Below are 25,167 nucleotides of genomic sequence, written 5' to 3' on the forward strand. Positions count from 1 at the left end.
CCTTCCTTGTAATTCTTTATCCTTATGGCATCTTGAACAACAGATAACCATTCTAAGGTCCTTTCCAGCTCTAGATTCTAAGATGTCATGATATAAATATGGGCTAACTGACCTGATGTGAAATATGACTTTCAAATTTTCTGAGCATTATCCTCAAAGTGAGAATTTTAATATTTAAATCTGAATTCAAAAAGAGAAGGGCTTGAGACCATTAAAATACAGGGAAACTTTCTAGCTTTATAAACTATAAAGCCATATGTAACTACCTGTTATTGTCATTTTTGGCCTTGTGCGCAACTGATCATTAATTTTCTAGTAGGCCAATTCAGAAGTATGAGGTTGAGGCTGTGCAGAATAGTGGAAGGGCAATGGATTTGGATTTAGAATTAGATTCAGATGCTGACATTTTCACTTATTGTTTGTGTGACTTTAAGCTAGGCCCTGCTCCATTCTGGACCTTGGATTCTTCATCTGTTGAAATAAGGGATTTGGAGGAGAGCTTCTCTAATGTTCTGCTCAGCTCTGGCATCCTGTAATCAGAATGGTCTAGCCACAGCTGATTCCATTGGATGACTACTAACCAACCAGTGTTCTGTCATCCAATGGAAATCTTCCTGGTTGTTGCTTAGTTCTGCTTGTCTTTCTTTTTTGAGGCCCAGCAGGAACCTACTGGGATCATTTGCATAGTTACATGCAATGCCTTTCCTATAGTTGCTGTTTTCCTCAGTTGTCAATGTGCCAAGAGGTTCGGATTGCTTCTAGAATAAAATACACTCTTCAACTTGGCATTTAAAGCCCTTTTCAATCTGGTTCCAGCCTACCTTTGCAGGCTTATTACATATGAGTTCCCTCCACCCACTCGATGTTCCAGGCAAACTGGCCCTGCTGTTTCCTCATCTTCCATCTTCTGCCTTTGCTCTGTCTGTCCCCCAAGCCGAAGATGCTCCCTGTCTCTCAGCATGCCTGGCTTCTTTCAAAGCTCATCTCATGTGCCACTTCCTAAGAAAAGGCTTTCCCGATTACCCTAGTTGTTAACACTGTCTCCCTCCTCAAATTAACATGCATTTACTCATCTGTGTCCATCCTACCCTAGCAGAATATGAGCCCCTGGAGCTGGAATTGATGTGGGTTTTTGCTTTTGTTCATGTTGTTGTTTGGTTTTGTCTTTTGTCTTTGTATCTCCATTGCCTAGCATGGCGCCCAACACACAGTAGGCTGTTCTGATTGAGTTGGGTTCTGATTCTGGATGCATAGAGCTCTCTCTTCCTGATTTGCAGTCAGAACACTAGAATGCATCATGCTAAAACTCATGGCAGGTGGCTAAGAGAAAAATCTGATTAAAACATCTGATTGGTCATTGTTCTCATGGTCATCATCATCATCACCTTCATCACTGAGATGCCTACTGAAAGTAGGTTTCAAAGAGCTCTTACTCACATTTCCCTATCTGACCTGATCCAAGCTCTTTTGTAAACCTTAAGGTGTGCTATGTAAATGTTAGCTATTATTAGTAGTAGCATTGTTATATAACTGTTATTTTTGAGAGGCAGCGTGGTATAATGAAAATAACTAGTATTCATATAATTGCTTACTATGTATGTGTTTGGTACTCTGCTAAGTGTTAAGAGTTACAAAGAAAAATAAAAATTCGTCTCTGCCCTAAAAGAGCTTACATTCAACTGGAGGCAACATATACATAGAGAATTATATACAGTACAAGATACATAAAAGGAGATCTTATATACAGTACAAGATACATACAGAGGAGATAGAAAGTATCCTTTGAGGGAAATACACTGGCAACTGGGTGTGTGTGTGCTGGGGGGGGGGGAGTAAGGAAACGCCTCCCGTAGAAGGTGGCATTTGAGCTGAGTTTTAAAGGAAACCAGAGGTTGTAAGAGCAAAGGTGAGAGGAAAATATGTTCCAGGCATCGAAAACAGCCAGTGCAAAAGCATGGAGATGGGAGATTGTGTGAGGAACAGAAAGTAGGTCAGTGTGACTGGACTCCAATGAGCATAGTGGGAAGTAATATATAAGAAAACTGGAAAGGCTCAGGAAGGGGTCAAAGCTTTAAAAAATGCTAGGTGGTGTGATGGAATACTATTGTGCTATAAAAAATGATGAACAGGCTGACTTCAGAAAAACCTGGAAAGACTTGTATGGTCTGATGCTGAGTGAAGTGAGTAGAACCAAGAGAACGTTGTACACAATAACAGCCATGTTGTGTGATGACTAATATTGATAAACTTAACCCTTCCTGGCAATACAAGGATCTAAGACATCTCCAGAGGCCTTGTGATGGAAAATGCTATCCACACCCAAAGAAAGAACTATGGAAGCCGAATTATTATTTTTTTCTTTCTCTTCTGTTGAGTTTTATTTCCTCTTTCTGATGGTTCCTCCTATTGATTTTAATTTCTACTTACAACATCACTAATGTGAAAATATGTTTAATATGAATGTAAATGTATAGCCTATATCAAATTGTGAGCCGTCTTGGGGAGGGTGGTGGGGAGGAATGGGGAGAAAAATTTTAAACTCAAAAGCATATGGAAGTAATTATTGATAAATCAAAAAAAATTAATAAAAAAAAATACTGGGTGGAATAGTTTATATCTACTCAGAGGTTACAGGGAGGTATTGGAGGGCAGCTAGGGGGCACCATAGTGCACAGAGTGCCAGACCTGGAGTCAGGAAGACCTAAGTTCAAATCCAGCCTCAGATACTTACTAGCTGCATGACCCTGGGCAAGTCACTTAACCCTGTTTACCTCAATTTCCTCATCTGTAAAGTGGGCTGGAGAAGGAAATGCAAATCATTCCAGTATCTTTGCCAAGAAAACCCCAAATGGGATCATGAAGAGTCACCACAACTGAAAAATGAATATGTGTCAATTACATTTTAATCTGGTTTGGGCTGTACCCAAACATTTACTAGCTGTGTGACCCTGGGCAAGTCATTAAGCCTCTGTTTGCCTCAGTTTCTTCACCTGTAAAATGAGCTGGAAAAGGAAATAGCAAACCATTCTGGTTATCTTCACCAAAAACAAAATAAACAAAAAACCCCAACCAAAATTACGAAGAGTCTGACTCGACTTAACAAGGTTGGAGTTTATTGAATTGGGGGGGGGGGGATGTGGTTAGATCTACGATTTAGGAAAAGCAAGACAGTCCCTGCCCTCAAGGAGTTTACATTCTAAGGCGAGAACTCAACCCAGGAAGACCTAGAAGGGCATGGGGTATAATGACCTCAATGGCATGGTGAGGATGTGATATGGCATGGAGACCTCGTCGGAAGCTAGATAGGACAAAAGCAAGTCAATCAAGAAACATGTATCAAGTGCCTACTATGTGCCAGGCACTGTGCTAAAGTCAAAGAAAGACAAAAGCAGCCCTTACTCCCAGAGTTCAGTGTAATGAGGGAGACAAAAAGCAAACAAGTTATAGACAGGATAAATTGGAGACGATATCAGAGAAAGGGCAAGAACATTAAAGAGAATTGGGAGAGGCTTCTTGCAGAAAGTAGGCCTTTTGCTGAGACTTGAAGGAAGCCAGGAAAGCCAAGAAGTGGAGATGAGGAGGAAAAGGGTTTCAGGTATGGGGGAGAAGCCAGAGAAAATGCAAAGAATGGGGAGATGGAATGTCCTGTACCAGCAACAACAAAATGGCCAGTGTTTTACTGGATTGAAGAGAAAGGTGGTTGTGACTAGAAAAGTTAGAGTGAGTTGGGTTATGAAGGGCTTTAAAATCCAAACAAAGGGTTTTATATTTGATCATGGAGGTTACAAGGATTCACTGGAGTTTGCTGAATGGGGGGAGAGGGGTTGTGATGTGATTAAGGTAAGGAAGATCAACTTGAAAGCCAACTGTAGGATGGAGTGGAGTGGGGAGAAACTTGGGACAAGGAGACCAACCAGCAAGCTATTGCAATAATCCAGGCATATAGTGATGAGGGCCTGCCTGCCCCAGGGTGGTAGCGGTGTCAGATGAGAGAAGGGGGCATATAGGGGAGCTATTGTGAAAGGAGAAGGAGCAGATCTTGGCAACAGGTCAGATAACAGGGATTAGAGAAAGCGAATGTTGAGGATAAGAGTGGAGCTTATCTGAGCTGGGGGACTAGGGTTCTATGTTTTGGGGTGTGTGGTGGGGAGGGTTGGAGGAAATGAGGATGGTGGTGGAAGCAAACAACTATGTTGAGATGGCTGAAAAAAGTCTTGGAAGACTGTTTCCAGGCAAAATAAAACAGAATGTCAGAGCTGGGAGGGCCCTTAGAGCAGAGAAAGTCAGAGCTGGGAGGGGCCCTAAAACAGAGAATGTCAGAGCTGGGAGGGTCCTTAGGATACAGAATGTCAGGTCTGGGAGGTGGCACCTGAGAACATGGAATGGCAGGGCTGGAAGGGACCTAGGAACCCGGTTTGTTAGAGCTACAAGAGACTTTAGAGGTCATTTAGTCCAACCCCCTTAATTTTTCAGATGAGGAAACCGAGGCCCGGGGAAGCCAGGTGACTAGCCTCAGTTTGCCCAGATGGCCAGCTGCAGCAGCACCAGCAAAGAGCCACGTACGCTGGGAGCCCGCTGAGTCTTCTGATTTCAAGCACAGTCCGGACTCCTGGGGACAGTTTTTCCTTCCCAGGCCAGCTCCTAAACCTCTGCTCCGGGCGAGCGCCGTCCCTCCCCCACCCCGAGCTCCACCCGGGCAGCCCTGGGCAGCGCCACAGCCCGGGACTCAGCTAGTCAGTTTCCTCCTTCTTTCCCCTCCCCTCCCATGCTCTCCCCTCTCCTCCCCCGCCCTCGCTCCTCCCCCCTCGCCTCACTTCCCCATTCCGGGCCCCGCCCGCCGGGGCCGCCCCGCGCCGCGCTCCATACTTGGCGATGGCTGAGGAGCCGCGTTCTCATTGGCGGAACGGAGCGGCGCGGGGCGGGGCCTAGCCGAGCTGGGGGCGGGGCGGGGCGGAGGAGGGCTGGGAAGGGGGGGGACAAGGCGAGGCGAGGCCGGGAAGAGGGGGCGGAGGAGGGGGCGGGGGAGCCGGTGACCCGGATGTTCACTCCTAGGCACCCGGGGAAGTGGAAGCGCCGGGCCCTGCTGCCGCCGCCGCCGCCGCCGCCGCCGGAGGAGAGTCAGACACAGCGGGACCGACCGGGACTGGAAGTGGGGCCGCCGCCATGGTAAAGGCCTGCCCTGCCCCTGACCACCGGAGTTCTCCTCCCTGCCCGCCACTGCCCCTCCTGAGGGTGGGCCCCGCCGGGGGCAAGGGACACTGCTGGGGGGAGGGGCTGCTGCCTTCGGCAGGGGGCTTGCTATCGTGGGGAGGGGGCGCACTGGCTGCTGGGGGAGGGGGACTGGAAACCGTCGCGAGGAGGAGCTAGCCAGCTGGAGGGGGAGGGTCTCCCTGACTGGTGGGGGAGGGGCTGAGGAAGGGGGCTGCTGCCCCAGGGAGGGGCGAGTGGGTGGGGAGAGTTAGAAAGACTTGGACTTTGGGGCCCCAGGAGAAGTCGGGGCCGGGCCGGCCTAGGGCTGGGGGGAGTGACCCTGCCCCAACCCCGTCCCCACCCACTTCCTGGGCTCTGGCCCCGACTGGGGGCCATTCTGGGCCCCTTCCCCCAGGCCTTCCTGTTCCTCCTCTCCTGTTCCCCTAATCACCAGCCAGGGGAACTCCCCCGTACCTGTAGCCCCTGCGCCTTCAGCCAGGAGGGCGCACACCGGGTGGCCCAGGCCGTGGTGGGCAAAGCGAGGGGCCAGATTTGGGGGTGGCAGTCCAAGGAGTCAGGGCTTTCAGATATCTGGGGGGGACGTTTTTGGAGGGAGGTAGGGTCATGCAGGCAGCCGGGCTTCTCCAGGCGCCAGCTCTTCCTTCCCCTCCCCAGGCTCAGCCCCATGAGGTGCGCTGGGTGCCCCCCCGGAGTGGCTAGCGACCTGGCTTCCTTCGAGCCGAGCGCCAGGGATGGATGGCTGAGCCTCCCTCGGTCATAGTGGGAGGGGGGAGCTGTCAGCCGGCGGGGATGAGCGCACAATCGGGCCCCTGTCACTCAGGAGCATTTATTGAACGCCCACTGTACAGTCAGCAAACTGTACCAGGCACCATGCAGCCCGTGCAAAGGCGCTGTTTTCTGTCTAACCTGAACAAGCAGGTGGCAAAAATTAGAAGTGCCTCTTTTGGAAAGACTTTGGAAAAGGTGAGCTATGTTCTTGGAGGTTTTGCTAATGAAGCCCCGGAGCCCTCCAAGCCCAACCTTTGGGCTTCACTGACAATCCATACTGTGTTTCTGGGGTGGGGTAGGGGGGAGCAGGTTATGGGACCTTAGGACTGCTTATAGGTGAAGCATGTTAGATGGATTGCCTGATTTAGATGGAAACTTCCACTAGAACCATTCAAACCCATGGTCTCAGGCTTTACTGTCTCACCTAGGACAGTCTTCCATACCAAAAGAGCTGGGAAGATCACCTGTTTTGGTAAGATGTTAGGATTGTTTTTGTTGAATTCAGTAAGATGTTGGAAGCCAGTGGGGCTCAAGCTCTGGTAGGTCGTACTACTGTGATCATGGACTAGGCCTAGGTGACACAGGAGGTTTATAGCTGGAAGAAGGGATATTGGAGGTTGTGATTCCAGCAAACCCCCTTCATTTTCCACATCATTGAAACTTCAGCCCATTGAACTTAAGTGACCTTGTCCAATCACACAGGTGAGCAAGCTGAGATTTGATTCTAGTTCTCCTTGACTCCAGATCTGGTTTTTTCCAGTGTATTTTTTTTTTCTAGTACTAGGTTAGCTAGTATAGGTTCCATGAAGGTCAGAAGGTTAGCCACTAAGGGATGATTTTTTTCCCCCTGTGTAGTATACTTATTAAGGGTTGCAAACTGTAAAGTATTATTGGGGTCATAGAATTAGAGCTGGAAGGGCATTACAGGTTGTCTCATTTTACAGGACGAAATTATAATCAAAGGTTGTGGCTTGCTTAAGGTCACACAACAGAAAGATGGGATTCAAACTTAGTTTCTATCTCTAAATCCAGTGAAAGTTTGGTGAATTCTCATGTTGGATGAAATTTTATTCCTTGGCTTGTAGAATTAAATTCATATACTTCAACTTGCAGAGTTGGAAGGGATCTTAGAGGTCTAGTCTACCCATCTCCAAAACTGAAGGAAGTCTTAGGGCATTCCTGAGAAGTGGCTATCTAATATCTACTTACTGATTTTCAGTGGGGGGCTGGGGACCTCGCTGTCTCCTGAGGCAGCCCCTTTTCAGTCAGCAGTAATCATTGTTAACAGAATTTGCCCTCTTGCATTTTAGTTTTGCATCTAAGAGCCAAGCAAAGCAAGTTTCATCATCCCTATAGAAACATCTTCATTTTCTGGGTATCTCTTTAAACATTAAAACTTGACAGTTGGACTTTTGAGGAAAGCTTGTAGAGTTCTTTGAAATTCCATTTAAATATAACACCTAGAAGTCTTTGCCATTTAGCCATAGAAAGACAATGAGCATCTGTTTATATCTTGAGAGTTTGTTAGTTGTCTTCCTTTTCCCAAACGAGTGAATGATTTAGTAGTATTCTCCCCTACCCCATGTGGCAGCTTAATGACTTTTCTGTTCTGGAGGTAATTTCATGAGGAAACCCAATCTAGAAGAGCTATATGATATGAAGAGAGATATGATATGTTGGGTATAAGACAGTCCAACCCACTCAGTTTAACATGTTGAAGACCCTGAGGCACAGAGAAGTCAAGGGATATTGCCCCCCCCCCCCCCCCCCGGTTAGGCCCAGGTGTCCAGACTTCTTGTTCATTGAGAGTGTTTGCAGTGATGATGGTCACGTATCTAAAATTGGTCTGTTCTTTTGGATACTTCCTGTTTGGGTGTAGGTTTAGGAGCCTTGAGTTTTATACTTGCCCTTTGAGACCTATAGGAACAGTGTAGGCCATAATTCAGTTGAGTTCTTGAAACTTCTTGTTTGGATTCATGGTCTAGACAACAAAAATCAGGCAAATGCTTGACTAATACCATTGGATCCTGTTAAACCAGTTTTCAGAGTTGGGTAAAGGGAGACTTGGTGATCTTAATCTAAAGTCACTTAAAAAATGAATTTGACATGATTGAGTCTTTCTCTCCTGGACATGAAGTAGCTAGAGCCTTGAGTTGAGATCTCCTAGCTCTGCCACTAGTAGCAGGACCTAGATCCATTCCTGGGTGTCATTGTCCTCATCTGTAAGATGAAGGGGTCAGATTATAAACTCTGAACCCCTTTTCAGTACCTGAATTCTGTGAATGTGTTTAGCAAACAGTCATTCATCGATTCTTCAAGGAGGAAAGCTTTCCTAGTACCTTGATATTTCAGCAAATTCTGATTTTGTTTGTAAAGGCCCTCCCTCTCCTGATCTAGATATACCACCTCTCCACACCTCAGTTGGCCAGAAACTCCTTGTTGCCAGCCCTCTTGGGATGAGTTTCTCCTCCATCATGAGTAGATTGGACTTTGATGAGAGACAGAGAATGCTCCAAGCCTTTTCGGTGTGCTAAATACCCTAGGTCAGGCCTCAGTGCCTACAGGTCCTGTAGCCACCACCTGGGTGGGGCATTGAAGGAAAAGAGTGGGCTGAGGGGCAGCTAGGTGGCGCAGTGGATAGAGCCCCGGGCCCCGAAGTCAGAAGGACCTGAGTTCAAATCCAGCCTCAGACCAAACACTTGACACTAGCTATGTGACCCTAGGCAAGTCACTTAACCCCAATTGCCAAAAGAAAAGAGTGGGCTGAGAGAACACAAAAGAGTTTGACCTCCTTGGACTTCTCTCTTTCCTTATCTGTAAAATGAAAGGCTTACACGGGATGGTTCTTTTCAGCTCAGGATCATAAGACTTTGGAAAGACTTTTTAATTTTTATTTTGTGGTAGCAAATTTTCCTTGTTGGATTATGCTCTGTTAATGAAATTAGTTTTCATTCCCAAGGGTGCATACACCCTCAGGGCAGTGGGTGGAGGCAGCCTGGGATCAGTGTAGACAAATTAGGTGCCAGAGAAATCACTGTGGATAATTGGCTCATAGATTTGGAGCTGCAGGAGACATTAGAGGCCATCTTGTCCAACCTTGCTTCATTTTATAGTTGAGGAAAATAGAAGGGGCTTTGCTGGGGTCACAGGTCATGCGTGAGTGAGGAGTTGAGGCTGGATTTCTTCCCAGCCTGGTCCTTGGACTCCAAATCCACTTTGCTCTCCACAGTTGACCCTCATAGGAGTGTTTTGACAGGAAGAGCTGAGTTGTAATATGGTTACAAGTGTACCATTGAGAAGTATGTTCTAATGTGTCCCTCTTGGCCTTTTGGTTTGTATAATGGCGCATACTTCAGCTGCCCCACAATTTGTATGCAGGTAGGCCTCCGTTCCCTTGTGGCCTGTTCTCAGTGTGAACTTGTTTGGGTGGTAAGGCTTTCTTTTGATATCCCTGCTCTCTGGGCCAGGTAGGTGTCTAATCAATCCTTGAAGCCTGGTGGAGATCATATGGGATTGACTGACTTTCAGCCTTGACTGCCAAGGGTGCACTCCTGGACAAAGTCACTTAAACTTTCTGAGTCTCTATTTTCTCCTCTGTGCCATGAAATGCTTGTATCTCATTTAATTTTGAGGCTGAAATGAGAGGATTCGTGTATATAAAGTACTTAACTGTGAAGTTCTTTGGAGGAGCAGATAGATAGCCAGACTTGGGGTTAGGTAGACCTGGGGGGGGTTTCAGATCCTGAGTATTTATTAAACGCTTTCTGTGTACAGTCATCCACTGTGCTAAGGAGATGTTTGCTCTTTTGAACACTGAGACATATCAAATAGTGGAAAGAAAGAGCCCCGGGCTTGAGATCAGAAGCCCTGGCTTTAATTGCTAATAGCTCCCATTTATATAGTACTTTAGTGTTTACCAAGCACTTTGTATATTATTTCACTTGTTTGCACAAACACCCACTGAGAAACACTTCAATGTCTTCTATTGGAAGTTGAGTGCAGACAGTCACTTTTGGTGGGTTCCACAAATGCTGAGTGTGAGAGGCAGGATGTAAGTCTAGGATAGCCTGAATCCAGGACCAGAGTTGTATCCAGTGATGGCTCTGAGACCTTGGGCCAAGGCTCTTACTTAACCTCTTTGGTCCCAAGTTTCTTCCTCTGTAAGATGAGGGGGCTAGAATAGACTAAGATTATCTATAGGTGAGGGCCCTTCCTGCTTTAAATCTGTGACCTTTTGGGGCAGCCCAGCTCAGCCTAATGCCCTATTCCTTGCACTGTCCTCTCACCAGTGGTGGCACCGAAGGACATGTAGGGAGAACATACTAGCTGTCCTTTGTGACATCTTCCTCAAAGGTCTTATGGATCCCATCCAAATGTCTCTACATGAACTGAAGATTTGTTCTTCCAGGCCTCATAATGTTTTACAGATAAATTCATCATCTTCTTATTCCCCAAGAGGCCTGGAGAACACTACATATTTGCAGGTTAAAACATAAATGACCAGTAACAAATAGGACCTGGAACTTGGCTATCCTTTGCTCAAAACACTCTGTCATGTTCCTTTTCTCTTGGAGTAAACTTAGTGTTATCCTTTGCAATTTGGGATCAGCTGTGAGGCTATTATCTTAAAAATATTCTTGACTAAATCCTTTAATGATGTTTTATAAGATGCTTCATTCAGCCTTGCTGGCTAAATTGCATTTGTTAAAGGAAAAATATCTTTAATTAAAAAATACTGGGTGAGATGGAAATTTGAATTTCCAAAGTGTGTATGATCAGTCATCACTTCGAAAATGATACTTTTAAAAGCTGAGATAGGATGAGAGGGTAGCAAATAGTGGCCCATTAGTATTAATAATAACTTAATGATGCCAACCTACTTGTTTAGTACTTTTCAGTTTACAATATACTTTCTCTTATTTAATCCTCCCAGTACGCTGTAAGGAGAATAAGTAGTGTCATAGTAGAGTTATCCCTTCCACATTGCGGCTTTTCCCATGACAGTTTCCATATATATCCATGGGTTAGCCGAAGAAATTAAATGGGAATTTTTTGGGAGTTTTGTGAAAGCAGCAGATGACATGCAAAGGCTAGCAGACAACACAGAAAAAGTTTAGAAACTCAGAAATACATAAAATATATGTATATGCCATAATAATTCAGACTTCTCTGGTACAAAGGGAAGGCCAAAAATTTTTATGTGGATTTTCCAGATTGTGGGGGTACCATGTCCATGTGGAAATGATAACTGTAGTATTATATTGATGTATAAGCAAGGTTGTCCCCCATATGTCACAACCCCAAAATTTCCTTTTGAAAGGGAAATACAAACTTGCTGAATAAGTGCAATTTGAGTCCACATTCATATTTTATTCAAGTCAATTTTGGGCCAATAGGGTGATACTTCTATTTTACAGATAGAGAAACTAAGGCTTAGCCAAAATCATTGTCAGAGTCAGGACTTGAACTCATGTCTTTCTGACTCCAAAATCCCAGATTCTTTGTATAATATCTGTAAATAACATACCATTTAGTATTATATGGTAAAGTAATAATAATGATAATATAGTAATGCCATACTTTGGGCATTTTCTTAAGATCAGTTTCCCTTTTCTTAGCATTGTATGGTAGAATCATTCGCAAAAAAACTAGTCATCTGGAAGATTTGGGGCATAACCTGCCTGCATTTGATATAGGCCTTTGGAGTTGGCACATTAGTTATTTTGGAGACTCCCCCCAAGCAGGTTAGGTATAGTTTAGTAGATGTGGGCTTTTTTCATACAATTTTGTCCTTAAAAGCAGGATGGGGCCACTGTTAACATTGTACTTACAAAAAAGTTTAATTTTAGGGTGCCTTGAGTACTGCAGAAACACCTCTGGTGTCCTTTGTTGAATGTCTACTATATAAACTTCAGTGGCGATTAGTCTGTTTTCGTCATCAGTGCCAAACTGACCCTTACTTTGTGGGAAAAGTATGATTGAGCCCAGCTCCTCTGTACTGTACCCCGAGCAGTGCCCAAGTTTGTCCATAGCGCTCTGGCCTCCAGATTGCTTTTAGCAAAGTACAGTGATGTATCTGTCCTCCCCCAGAAGGTCCTCATCTTTACAGCTCTGTAGGCCAGAGCCAGGGACTCTGAGATTAGTAAGCTTTAACTTGGTTTTGAAGACCTGCAGCTTAGGGAACAGGAAAAGCATAGTGGACTGGATCAGCAGTTGTCTTGCTTGATCTAGTATGTGTTGCTGGGAAGCTTGATTCCTGGGTGCTCAGGCACGTTGACAGCTGGAATCATGATGATGTCCGGTCAGAGGTTGGGAAATATTTTTGATTCTGGAAGTTGAAATGAGTCCAAAGGCAACTTGGGTGAACCACATTTAATGTGTTCAGGGAGTGGTCTACATGTGAAACACCTGTTCCAGCATACATTCTAAGTTGCTTTGTGGACTAGCCAATGAAATCAGATTGAACTGGATAAGAAAAAGCCTTTATCCTAGCCTTCTGTAAAGTGAACAACAAACTCTCTTCCTTTGAAGGGGGGAAGTTGACTGTTTTTAAGATGCTGCTAACCACGTTAACTATCAGACTTGGAATTTCTACATGGACCTTGGAACTGTCTCACTATATCTTCACAGACAGCCCTGTGAAGGGTAAGGGTTGTTATAACAGAAAAAGAAACTGAGGCCCAGGGAGGGTTCTTCTTTCATGACCTGCCCAGGGTAACAGCTGAAAAGAGGCAGGCCAAGGACTCCTTGGCCTCTGAGATTCCTTCTAGCCCTAAATCTGTGATCGATCTGGTGATTGAATTTAAGAACCATTCCATTCTTTCCTTTACACCGTGTGTGTCCCACTAGTGTATTTCTAGGATTGGGGTTCAATGCCTACTGTGTGCCAGGCACTGGGCTATACAAATAAGAAAAAGACAGGCCCTGCCCTCAAGGAGCTTACAGTCCAAAAAGGAAGACAGCACCCAAAAGGAAGGTACAAAGGGCAGATGGGGAAGCAAGTGCCTCACTTGAGGGCAGGAGGATGATACAGTTGAATCCAAGTAGAGCAGCAAGTGGAAAATGAACAGTTTGTTGACTGATTTCCGAACCCTGTTTAAGTGGTGGCTTTGGGAATTTTTTGCTTCACCCCCCAATCAGAGGGTCAGAGTCTACTGATGAGATGTGAGGACCAAAGCGGATGAGATTCCTGGTGTTGAGCTTATCCTAGAGGGGACATGATTGTGTGGGAGTCAGTCCAAGAAGAGCTGAGATTTGAATTTAGGCCTTTTTGCTTCAAATTCAGCATTTTCCTCACTATTCCCTGCATGCTGCTGCTCATGAAGATGAGATGAGACCACATGTGCTTTGCGTGTTATGCAGGTTAATTGCTTAGGGTATTTGACCAGGATATACCACACTCTAGAATCTTTAGGAGTTATCTGCTTTCCTTGTTCTTTTTTCAAGACTATAGACTGAGGGGAGAGAGGTTCTTTCCCTTGACCAGGCTGTTTCACCAACTCCCCTCCTCAGGAACGCCTGAGGTTTTGCTCTCTTCATAGTTCAGCAGGAAGCCTCATTAGATTTAAAGGTTGTAAAACATGTACTGGTCTGTAAGTGAACAAGGGATCTGGGGGAAAAGAGTGTTTTTGATACATGTTACAATAAAATTCACTCTTCCAGAAAGCAGCCATATTTTTGCATTCCTGTGGAATGGGAGAACTATCCTGATAGAGGAAGGAGTGGTGTGGGACAGGGAAAAGAACCCTGGCCCAGAGGTGGGAAGGAGGCTTGGTCTGGAGGACCGACTCGAGCTGACTTTCTAACTCTGTGGGACTGTGGGATGGGCTCTCCACTTAACCGCTGGGAACCTCAATTGCTGGCATCTGTAAAGGAAGGGGGTTGGCCTAGATAAGCTCTCTAAGGTTCCTTTTCACTTTGCCTCAGTTTCTTCATCTGTAAAATAATAATAGCACCTCCCTCCTAGTGTTGTTGTGAGGATCAAATGACATAATATTTAGAAAGTGCTTTGCAAATCTAAAAACATGATTTAAATGTTGTTGTAGTTGTCACTATTGTCATTATCATTAAATAGTTATGTGAATTTGGGCAAATAATATCGACCTTCCTCCCTCCCCAGTTTCCTCCTTTTTTTCTGCATGGTGATAGGGGGAAGCTAAATGACCACTAGCATTCCTTCCAGGACTAACAGCTCCCCTTCTAGTTCAAGCATTCTGAGTTCTCAGGCCTCTCCTGGTTCTAACATTCTGGGTTACAGAATTTCAAAGGTGGAAGGGACATCTAATCTAGCCCCCAAAGAATCCTCTCCCCAATCCTACAAGGGGCCAATGCAGCCTTTGTTCAGAGACCTCTAATGAGAGCAATATCTCTATCTCTAGAGCAGGAGCCCTTTGGTAGTCTAGTGAAATCTAGGGTGTGGGCTCCTTTTAAGAATGTCTTTAGGGGCAGGCTAGGCAGTGCAGTGGATAAGAGCACCGGCCCTGAAGTCAGGAGGACCTGAGTTCAAATCCGGCCTCAGACCAAACACTTGACACTTAGCTGTGTGACCCTGGGCAAGTCACTTAACCCCAGTTGCCTAGATAAATAAATGAAAATGTGTTGTTAAGAATGTCTTTAAATAATGGAAGGAAGTCCCAAATTTCAGTTGGAGGTTAATGAAAATAAAGATGAAATTTATTTCCCATCCAAGTTCACCTGAAATCTCCTGACTTCCTAAAATCTACTGATCTGTGGACCCTAGGTTAAAAAACCCCTTGCTCTAGAGGCAACCTGTTTCACTTTTGAAGTCAAATCTCAGTGTGCATTTTCTGCCCTCTGCAGCCAAGCAGAATAAATCTAAATCCCTATTCACTGAAACAATCACCTTAACAACAGCTATGATACTTCCAACATCTTCTTTTCTTCAAACTAAACACCCCAGTTCTGTCCACATCTCTTATAAGTGGAGTTCAAGGCTCTGCTGTGAAGGCTTTTCAGTTCCTCCTTGGCTTTCCTGGACTGTGATGTCCAGATTCGAGCAGATTCTTTGGATATGGGCTGAGCTGGGTTATCAGTTCCTTATTCATTCTAGTACTGAAACCCTGTGTACTTTTAAAGACTCTTCCATCTTGAACATTTTGTCTTTGAAAGCTCTCCCTGACTGACATTTTATTGTCTAACATTCCAGGTCTCTGTATTTCTATGCTATAGTTGGCCACCCCCAGGGCCAGACTGCCTAAGCTGGTGACACCAGAGGGTCACTTTGGTATATATGGAGGGCAGGGCTTTGCTGTTAATAGGACATTTACAAACATTTTTCAGCTATTTGATTAAGCTCTGAAAACCTTGGTGACAGTTGGTGCTCAGCTGTTGACTGTGTACCATGGAATGTCCTCTTCAGTGGTTTCCATTTCCCTGGGTGATGCTGGAGGCAGGTTTCTTTGGAGTTTTCAGTTTCTCCCTCCACTGCTGCAGGTGTGAAGGAACCACAGGAAGAGCTACAAAGCTCTGGTTGTATCTGGTTACAGGGGAGGCAGAGAGGCCTGCAGATGTCTCGGGCTTGTTTTATGCAAGAGAGTGGAATGTCACATTGGGGGGGAAAAAGAGAGTTGGGAGAAATTTGATGGAAAAGAATGGATCCTCTGTGTCAACCATGTAAATCACTGCAAGTCAATGGAAAGAAATTAGATGGGGCCAGACAGTGTTTGGGCCTGTGTTGTTGTTGAATTGGTAAAGCCATCATGCTGGTACTATTTTCTGTTAGCTTTCCAGTGTTGTCAGAGAAGCCTCCTAGCCCATTGGATAGAACGATATATTTGGAGTTAGGAAGACATGGGTTCTGGCCTTGCCTTTGGCACATAAGGGTTGTGGGATTCTGGGCAGGTCATTTCACTTCAGTGCCTCAAGCAGGCTCTTCTGAGAGAGAGTTCTCTATTTAGCCATTCCAGTCTTTGTTTTTCGAGTGGTTCCAAGTTGTATCACAGGCCTGACCATTCATTTCTTAGACTCTTTTTAGGCTGGTAGTCACAAGGTGAGCACGTCAGGGGACTACTGATGGGTTAGGACCCAGTGAGGTAGTGGGAAAAACACTTGGCCCTTGCCTTGCCACTGAGCAGCTGAGTGGATCTGCTCTTGGGGATGTTGCTCTACCCATATGCGTCTCGTTTCCTCTTCTCTCAGTGAGGTCGATAACTCTGAGGATAAGTACTTTCATTATCTACTTAGTATCATAGAATTTTAGATTCTTGCCACCCCAGGCTTACCACCATCAAATGGTTCAACAGTAGTAAACGGATATGGTTTTCACCAATGGTAATGACATCAAAGAAGGTGTCTTGCCACTGTACCCTAAGGACCACTGGACCTTTCTATCCGTCATGTAGCTTTTTGATGAAAAAAGAAGCAGCTACTTCTGCAGCCGAAAGCTGGTTTTCTTTGCAAGTTGGCTACTTCCTGGACTGGTTTTGCTTGGGCAGTGAGCCTGAACCTCCTTAAAACTCAGGAAAGAGCCTAGTTTTTTATTTAAAAAGTGGCCTAAGGGCAACTAGGTGGCACAGTGAATAGAGCTCTGGCTTTGGAGTCAGGAGGACCTGAGTTCAAATCCAGCCACAGACACTTAACACTTACTGGCTGTGTGACCCTGGGCAAGTCACTTAACCCCAATTGCCTCACCAAAAAAAATAAAAAATAAAAATAAAAAGTAGCCTGGCTTTTCAGATGATAATTTTGCACATTATTTCTGTTTTGAGTTCACTCTATTGAGATCAGAGATCAAGATCAGATCTTGGCAAGAGCCAAGAGGTGTGTGAAACCTTCACCTTGCCTACCCTAATGGTTTGGATCTGCTGGATCCAAATGGGTCCCCAGATGACTTTGTCGAGGGGATTTCAGTCCTAGGGAGACTGAAATGAGTTGTGAAATAGACTGTAAGCATCTTGAAGTTGGAAGTTGGGTCTTATACTTGGTACACAACTTGTGCACAGTGACTTGTGCTGAGCCCTCAGTAACTGTTTGATTAGGAGACCTTCAGACTGGGGCCTGGATGTGTTCTCCAAGCCTGCCTGGATTTAGAGCCAGAAGGGACTTTAGAGATCATCTGGTTAACCTGGGCTCTGTGAACTTTTTATTTTTTTTGGAGGGGTCCCCTGTGTTTTGATAACTATTCCAATATACACTCAGTTTCCTTTGTAATCCTCTGTATTATATGTGTTGAAAGTCATCATTCTGAGAAAGGGGTCCGTAGGGTCCGATGTCCACCACATTGCCAAAGAAGACAAAAATATTTAAGAACCCTTGATCTATAGATTCTCTTGTTCTTTTGGAACTAGGTCTCAGCCTAGGTTCTTTAAGGAATTTTTAGAAGTATATTTTGATAATTTTTGTTTTATGTTACCTTCATTTCTACATATCCTTTCCCCTCCCTAACCAAGTGAGCCATGCCTTGGTAACAAAGAATTAAAAAAAAACATCCAGCAAAACCAATCCAGCCACACGTCAGCTTTGTCTGACAGTCTATACGGTATTCCACACCCAGAGCCCCCACTGTACTCTGCAAAGAAGGGAGGGAGGTGCATTTTCTCAATTCCCCTCTAAGACTAAACTTGCTCATTATTTTTACAGTGGGTTTTTTTAAAAATTCTGTTCGCTTACATTGTTGTTGTGAATTGCTTTCCTCATTTTACCAGTTTTACTGTTCATCAGTATTCCATGTGTTCCATGTTTCTCTGATTTTTTTGTATCCATGTTTCTAATAGTACAGTAATCTGTCACCACATTCATGTGCTATAGCTTGTTTCACCATTCCCCAATTAATGAGCAAATACATTGTTTCTAGTTCTTTGCTGCCACAAAAAATACAGCTATGAATATTTCAGCCCATATGGTGAAACTTTCTGTTTTTGATCTTTGTTTTTGATATTTGATCTTCTGGTTTTGCTATTTCTAGCAAGAGAATCTCTGACCCAAAGTGTATGGACATTTTAGGTTTTTGTTTGTTTTTTATTTTAAGCAATATTCGTCCTAGGTTCTTGACTTATTTAATTCACTGAATATTTGTCAAATAGCTGTACAGAGAGCAGTGCTAGGTACTGAGGTAAATATGAAATTTTATATCTTTGTCTTTCTGGAATTTAGCAATGGTATCAGACTCAGAGATAAGTAACACACTATTCCATAAGAATGTCTTTGAGGTATAAAACTAAGTCTTAGGTGAGGTCTTGGGGGTGGAGAGAAGCATTGGGGTGGCCAGAAGAAAGAGGAGAAGATATTTTGGAGAGCAGAAAGAAACAGTGAAGGTGTTTGGAGGAGGTGGAGTTGGAATTGGGTTTTAAAAAGATGGCAGGAAGAGTGTAGAGCTAAATGCAGAGAGGCAGGAAAGCCCAGATGCTGTGTTCTGGGAATGAGGAGTGACTCCAGTTTGGCTAGAGCATTGATATGTAGCAGAGTAGAATATATGAGGAATTCTGTCCAGTGGGGAGAGAAGAAAAGGAGCTAGTGGGTCCTGGACAGTTGTGGCAGCCAGAAAACACTGGGTGTTGGAGGGAGAGGGCCAGGGGAGATGAGAAAGGAGGAAGAGTTACCAGGGGAAGTGAAGAGATACTCCTAATGATTTGGAGGCAGATTTGTTATTCATTTATAAATTCAGCAAGCTTTTATTATATACCTCTTGTGTAAAGAACAGAGTTATTTATATGAAATAGAGATAAGACCTAGTCCTGGAGCTCTTCTTGTCTAGTAATAGTAGGAAGATATCAATACATATGACTATAATATGCACAATTACAATGGATATTCTATAGAAAATTGTAAAACAAAGTGCTTTTGAGATATCCTAAGAAGAAGTGGTTACTGACTTTATGGTGTAGATGGCTTTCGGGAGAGGGTGCCGTTTGAATTGGATTATAAGAGATGAGCAGGAATTCAGCAGGAAAATAATGGAAGGAAAGAAGTACCAGGGATAGGGCATGACATAAGCAAAGGTACAGTGGGAAGAAAACCCCAGGGCCTATGGGGGAAATAGAGAATTTTATAGTTTGCTAGAGCATAGAATGTACGGAAAAGGAACAGTATTAGATAAGGTTGGACAAAAATGAATGAATGAATGAAAAGGCATTTATTAAGCGTTTACACTGTACTAACTGCTGGGAATCCAAATTCAGTCAAATCAGACTGCCCCCATCCTCAAAGAGCTTACATTCTAATAGAAGACAAAAATGTATAGGCGAGGGGTGACCAAGGAAGAAAGTTTTGGATTGGGAGGTCAGAGAGGAAACAGTGATTGGAGTCATAGGGCAAATGACTGACATGTATTTTCCAGCAATGTATTTGATTACTCTTCTCAGAGCTAGAATTTGGGGGGGGGGCAGGGGTTGGGTGATACAGGAAGAGGTGTGGTGGGTTGGACACTGACCAACCCACAACTCTGGGTTAGTCAGAACCCAGAGTCATTGAGTCATTGGGATGGGACTTGGGAGTGGAGGCTGAAGCACAGGGAGGCATGATGGCCAGGGGGTAGGGGGGCAGTTCCATTGTGGAGTGATAGGCAGAGGACTTTGAACTTTCCTCAGTAGACAGTAAGGACTTTTTGAAGATTTTTGAGTGGAGGAATGACATTGGTGAGCTCAGTGCTTAAGATAGATTAGTCTGGTAATGGTCAGTCAGCAATGGATTGGGGAAGAAGGGCAGTAGAGGCAGTGGAGGACCTAGTAGGCTATTGAATTAGTCCAGGTGGATGGTAATGAGGTTCTCATACTAAAACAGTGACTATACAAATTGCCTAGAAAGGATAGAAGCAAGAGATGATTCAGATGTCATTTGATCATTCTTGATGAGGATTAGATGTGAAAAGTGAGGAAGAAACAAGAGTTTCAGAATCCTGGAATTTGAAAAGACAGTGCAATTGAATTCTTATGTTATATACAGATAAGTTAAAGGATGTTTTCTTTGTATCCCTGGTGCCTCTGGGGCACAGTGCTTGGCAAATAGGCACTTTGTAAATTCTTGTTGATTGACCAGAGCTAAAGAGAGGTCTCAAGTGGGCTCCTTACCCTTTATGTCCTAGACCCTTTGACAGTCAATCTGATTTGAAGTCTGTGGAGCCCTTCTCAGAAGAATGTTTCTAAATGCATAAAACAGCAGAGGTTTCAAAGGAAACCAGAGGTTAGTGGAAATGAAGATAGCATTTTTTCCATCCAAATTCATGCGTTCCCTCAAAGAAATCTATCCATATGAGCATGACACCGCCCTCCCCCCCAGGTTAAGAACGCTTGGTATAGAGAATTTTTTCATTGGTCACTTAAAAACATAATGATTGGAGCTAGGAACTGGAAACTTCCTAGGAATGGAGGGAAGGGGACAGACACTGTGGAGGTGGAAGTTGACAGGACTTAGCAACTGATTTGCTATGAGAGGTAGGTGTGAGGGGAGGGGTAAATGTCTCTGGGATGGTTTTGCTATGGCCTTACTCTGGGTCCGAGACTAGGTTGGATTCCAACCTATCTTGGTCTAGAAGGATAAATGCTCGGGACCGATAACATGGGTACTGACCAATGAAAACATCACCAATGTGTTTAAAGTCCCTTTCCCAGAATTCTCAACCAGTGTTCACAGTTCTTCAACAACACTAACTTTAGCATTACAGGAAGTTAAACAACTTCCTTCAAAGATTTGCACTGACTGCTTGATTTTGCTATATGTTTGTATTTCCCATCTGGGACTGCCTTGTTATTTTACTTGCCACAAAAGAGAATTTGTTGAAGTTTTTTTTCCTCCATCGTGTTAATGGACTGATATTTCGGAGACAGATGAAATCCTAGATGAAGAAAATAGAGGAAGCTTCATGGTAATTTTTTTTCCAGAGCCTTGACTTCAGAAGCTTTTATTTTGACTCAGTGAAGCTATGTTTGGTGTATATTGATTAATTGAAAATATTTCCTGAAATTCCAAACAAGAAATGGTTGCCATGGCACCTCAGGAAGGGCCCTCCCATCATAAGACTGATTGGCAGTGTGAGGACCTATAAATATAGGAGTTGGCTATTGAATTCTGTTGCCTTTTGCTGATGAGCTCAAAGTTTGTTAGACTTGAATCTTGTTCAGAACATCTTGTGAGGCAGTAGAGAAGGCTAATTATATTCTTAGCATTTTAGAACTGGAAGGAGCCTTAGAACATAGAATGTCAGAGCTGGGAGGGCCCTTGAAACATGGGAATGTGAAAGCAGAGAGAGGCCATTGGACACAGAATGTCAGAGCTGAGAGGGCCTTTAGAACACAGTGTCAGAGCTGAGTGGGGCCTTAGAACAGAGAATATCAGAGCTGGGAGGGACCTCAGGACACAGAATGTCAGAGCTGGGAGGGGCCTTAGAACACAGGATGTCAGAGCTGGGAGGGGCATTAGAGGTTATCTCATCCAGTTGCCTCATTTAGAACTGGAAGGGACTTTAGAGCTTCTCCTCCAACCCCCCTCATTTTACAAGTGAGGAAACTGTCAGAGGATTTCTTGCTCAAGTCACAGCTGGTTTGTGACAGCTGAGACTGACTCTCAGTGCCATACTGATTTCTCCAGGTCATATCTTAAGACCAAAATCTCTCCAATAAAAAGATTTCTGAGCCCTAGGTAATTGGAGGAAATTCCCTATAGAATTTGTTGTAGTGGTATCTATACTATTATTGAAATCACAATCAGTAATTGCTGCCCAAAGATTAAATGGGAAGTAGAAAAATGTGTACGTAGAACACCCAGGTCCATGTCTTAGAGAACAGCTACAATGTAGAAAGACCAGCAGCATTGAAGATACCTAGAAAATGCCAGGTGCCATCTCTGCTCCTTCCGCTTCACTATCTCTGTCCTGCTTAATGACCCATCTTTCAACATGTGTTCCCGAAGTTTCCAATAAAAATGGCATCTTGAAAGATCTTCTCTACAACCACATCCATTCACTTCTTTTTCCACTAATGAAAGAATTTGGCCTTCTTTGCTCTGCAAAGAACAGTACTGCCTGTACTTGGGAAACCCCAGCAGCTGTCCTCTTGCCAGAGTCTGAGCTGTGTGTCTGGCTGTTGGCAATGATGTGCTAGCAGTGGAAATTGCTTTCTTTCAAAGATTGAGTGACTAGTGAATAAGACCAGGGAGCCCTGATCTGTGCGAAAGATGGTAGGGGTCTCTATTCTGAGAGCTAGGCCTTTTGGGTTGGAGAAATAGGAGACTCCAAGGAATAAATTTTTTACTTTATAACCCGAGTCTGTTTCCTCATCTGTAGAATGGCACCAGTTAATCCTGCTTAGCTGAGAGGCTGTTGATTTTTGTTGTAAGCATGAAGTATTATTTCGATTGTAGAATGTTGGGTTGGAAGGGGGCTTAAACATAGAAAGTCAAGGCTTGCCTTGGAAAGACCTTAGAATGTAGAATATCAGCCCTGGAAAGGGACTTTAGAATGTAAAATGTTATGGCAGCAATGCTTACAAGAACCCTGGATTTTGGAGACAAAAAACATGGGTTTGAGCAGCCAGCCACTTAACAGATTATCTGACCTTGAGCAAGACATTTCAGCAACCCATCTGTTTCGTCATCAGAAACATGGCAGTAATGATGTTTGTTCTATTTATCTCATAAGGCTTATTGTGAAGAAAGTACTTTGTAAGCCTTATGTGTCATGTAAATATGAGCTCTTAGAACAGGAAGGAACTTTAGGACATGGTGTATTGGAACATTAGAGGTCAAAGGAATTTAAAATAAGGCCTAATCCAGTAGTTCCCAACTGTTAATTGGGAGTATCCTTTCCCAATGTAAAAAATTGTATACCCCCTTATGATAGTTTTCTTCATTAGCATCTGTTGATTGAGAAAATGAAAAAAAGCTAATATGAATTCATTTATGCTTTTTAAAATTATTTTGTATCCTATTAATTGTAACACCATTTATAGACATTTGAAAAATAATAATATGTATGTGTGAGACATTCAGTCTTGAAGGGGTAGTTTGAGGCTCATGGAGGTCGATTAAATGATTTATTTGTGTTAAGTCATACAACTAAGTGTGAAAGGTGGAATTTGAACCTAGATCCTTTTACTCCAGACTTAGTCCTTTTTCTATTAGACTGAGTCTTTTCATTGCTCTAGAAATATCTTGGTATTATTACTTAGAAATATCTTAATATACTCCTAGTTGGATCTTCTCAAACCTGCCTCCATACTTATTATAAGCCATATTCCCATTAGACCTTTATAGCCTAATTTCTCATCCTCCCTAAAAGAATAATTGTTAAATGTCACGTTCATTCCAGCCTCTGTGCTTTATGCCTTAATTCATGTTTTTCTGTGGAATATTATGATCTGGTGATTGATTGATCAGTACTGATCACCTTGATCTGATAGTAACTAGTAGCAAGTTCCAATCCAGTTTTGTTTTTGGTTCAGTCAGGAATCTTGAATCTTAGTGAAGGAACCTGTGTGCCTGGGAGTCAAGCCCTCTGGGTATTCACTTTCAGCTCTCTTCCTCATTAGCTGTTGGGCCCCCAAGCACATCACTTCCATTTTCAGGGTGGCATTTTTTTCATAAGTAATTATAATAATAGATCACGTATTCTGTGGCACTTTTAAGATTTCCGGAGAGATTTTCTGCTCATGCCCTTGTGAGCTAGTACAAGCTGCAAAATCCTGTATGGAGCTGGAAGGAGCCTTCAAGCTGATATCCGCTCAATACCTCTGCTGTCCAGGGAAGGAAAGTGAATCTCAGAAGAGTGAAGAGATTGCCCTAGTCACAGTTAGCTGCTGAGCCAGGATCGGAACCCAAGCCTAAACTAAAAAGGATAGAGAAGGGAGAAGACCTCCTATGTCCATCCTCCAAGCTAGATACCATAGAGAATGCTATAGAGAAAGGAGAAGAGCCGCGGAGAAACCCAGGAGCGCACAGGAGACAAAATCCAAGAAAGAAGCCAACAGTCCAGCCCATGGCCTCAGGTGCCTGCCGATATTTCTTGCCCAAAGTTTAGGGCTTCTGGTTGGAAAGAGGCAGATGTGATTTCCCTGTAGGGTGGAGGATGGACGAGATGAAGCCTTGAAGCCTTTTGGATCAAAGTCAGTGGAGGGACAAACAGTTAACGGTTTTGTTACTGGAGTGTACTGCAGACCACCTGGACAGAAAGAGGAAACGGATCATAAACCTGGCACCGAGTGGTGGGGGGATTTCAGGTATCCAGATATCTAGTGCATAATTGTAGAGAGTAGAGCAGCTAATGGGGGAGAAGGGGAGGGAAGGGAATAAGTGTTCACATAGCGCTTACTGTGTGCCTGACACTGGGCTAAATGGTGTTTGCGAGTGTTATCTCATTTGATCCTTAATAACAGCCCTGCAAAGTGAGGTGGTATTATCCCCATCTTCATTTGATGAAGCTGAGGCAGACAGTTTAGGTGACTTACTCGGGGTCACTGCAGCCTAAGTAAGGCTGGAAACTCAGATCTTCTGAACCCCCAGGCCCAGCCATTACTTAATCCACTGCTCTGCAGCAGGGAAGGGGACATGCATTATTTGACTCAGGCACTGTGTGCTAAATAAGCACTTTATAAATAGCTCATTTGATCCTTGCAACTTCTTGACTCACCTTGGTGATAATTTTGTCCTTCAGAAGGTGGAGGAATCAAGGGGAAGTTCCATCATGGATCTGATTTTCATCAGCAGGGAGGGACTGGCTGCTGGGGCAGAGATTTTGAGAAACCCCAGTGGAGGCGGGGGATGTGACTGCTTCCTCCTGAAGATTGTGAGAGAGAAGAAAGGAGATAATGTGCACTCTAGGATTGAGGAAAGTGGATTTCAAAGGGTTTAGAGGTAGAATCTCCTGGGGTAAAATGCTTTAAGGGAAGTTGGCCTAGGAGGGATGGGAGGTAGTCAAGAATGAACTTCTGAAGCCACAAAGGGAACATTTCTAGTAAGGAGTTTCCTGAAAGAGCTGCCAGAAGCGATGCTGAGCCCTCCTCAGTGATCTTGGGAAGCTCATGGAAAATAGAGGCGAAGGACCACAAGATTGGAGAAGTCGTCCCAATTTTCAAAGAAGAGATAAGAATAGAATCTCCAAACTCAGGTCAGGAAGTCTGACTTGAATTTCTTGAAGCATTCTAGAATGGCTAGAGAGGCAAGTAGTGATCACCAAGGGCCAGCTTGGCTTCATGACCTTGGTCATGCCAGGCCATCCTTGTTGCCGTTTTGGAAAAAATAATT

The 25,167-nt window shown here is 44.0% G+C and overlaps 1 protein-coding gene across 1 annotated transcript in view; it reads left to right on the forward strand.

Moving 5' to 3' along the window:
- Positions 1-5,059: 5,059 nt before the first annotated feature.
- Positions 5,060-25,167, forward strand: part of LOC114028473 (F-actin-capping protein subunit beta) — a 165,400-nt gene continuing 145,292 nt past the window's right edge. Inside the window, exon 1 of the mRNA XM_027842707.1 lies at positions 5,060-5,166. Within this exon, the coding sequence (XP_027698508.1) occupies positions 5,164-5,166 (3 nt within the window). The 5' untranslated portion in view covers positions 5,060-5,163. The remainder of the gene's footprint in view (positions 5,167-25,167) is intronic.

Source organism: Vombatus ursinus, unplaced genomic scaffold, assembly GCF_900497805.2.
Source record: "Vombatus ursinus unplaced genomic scaffold, bare-nosed wombat genome assembly UNPS02014884.1, whole genome shotgun sequence".
Lineage (NCBI taxonomy): Eukaryota > Metazoa > Chordata > Mammalia > Diprotodontia > Vombatidae > Vombatus > Vombatus ursinus.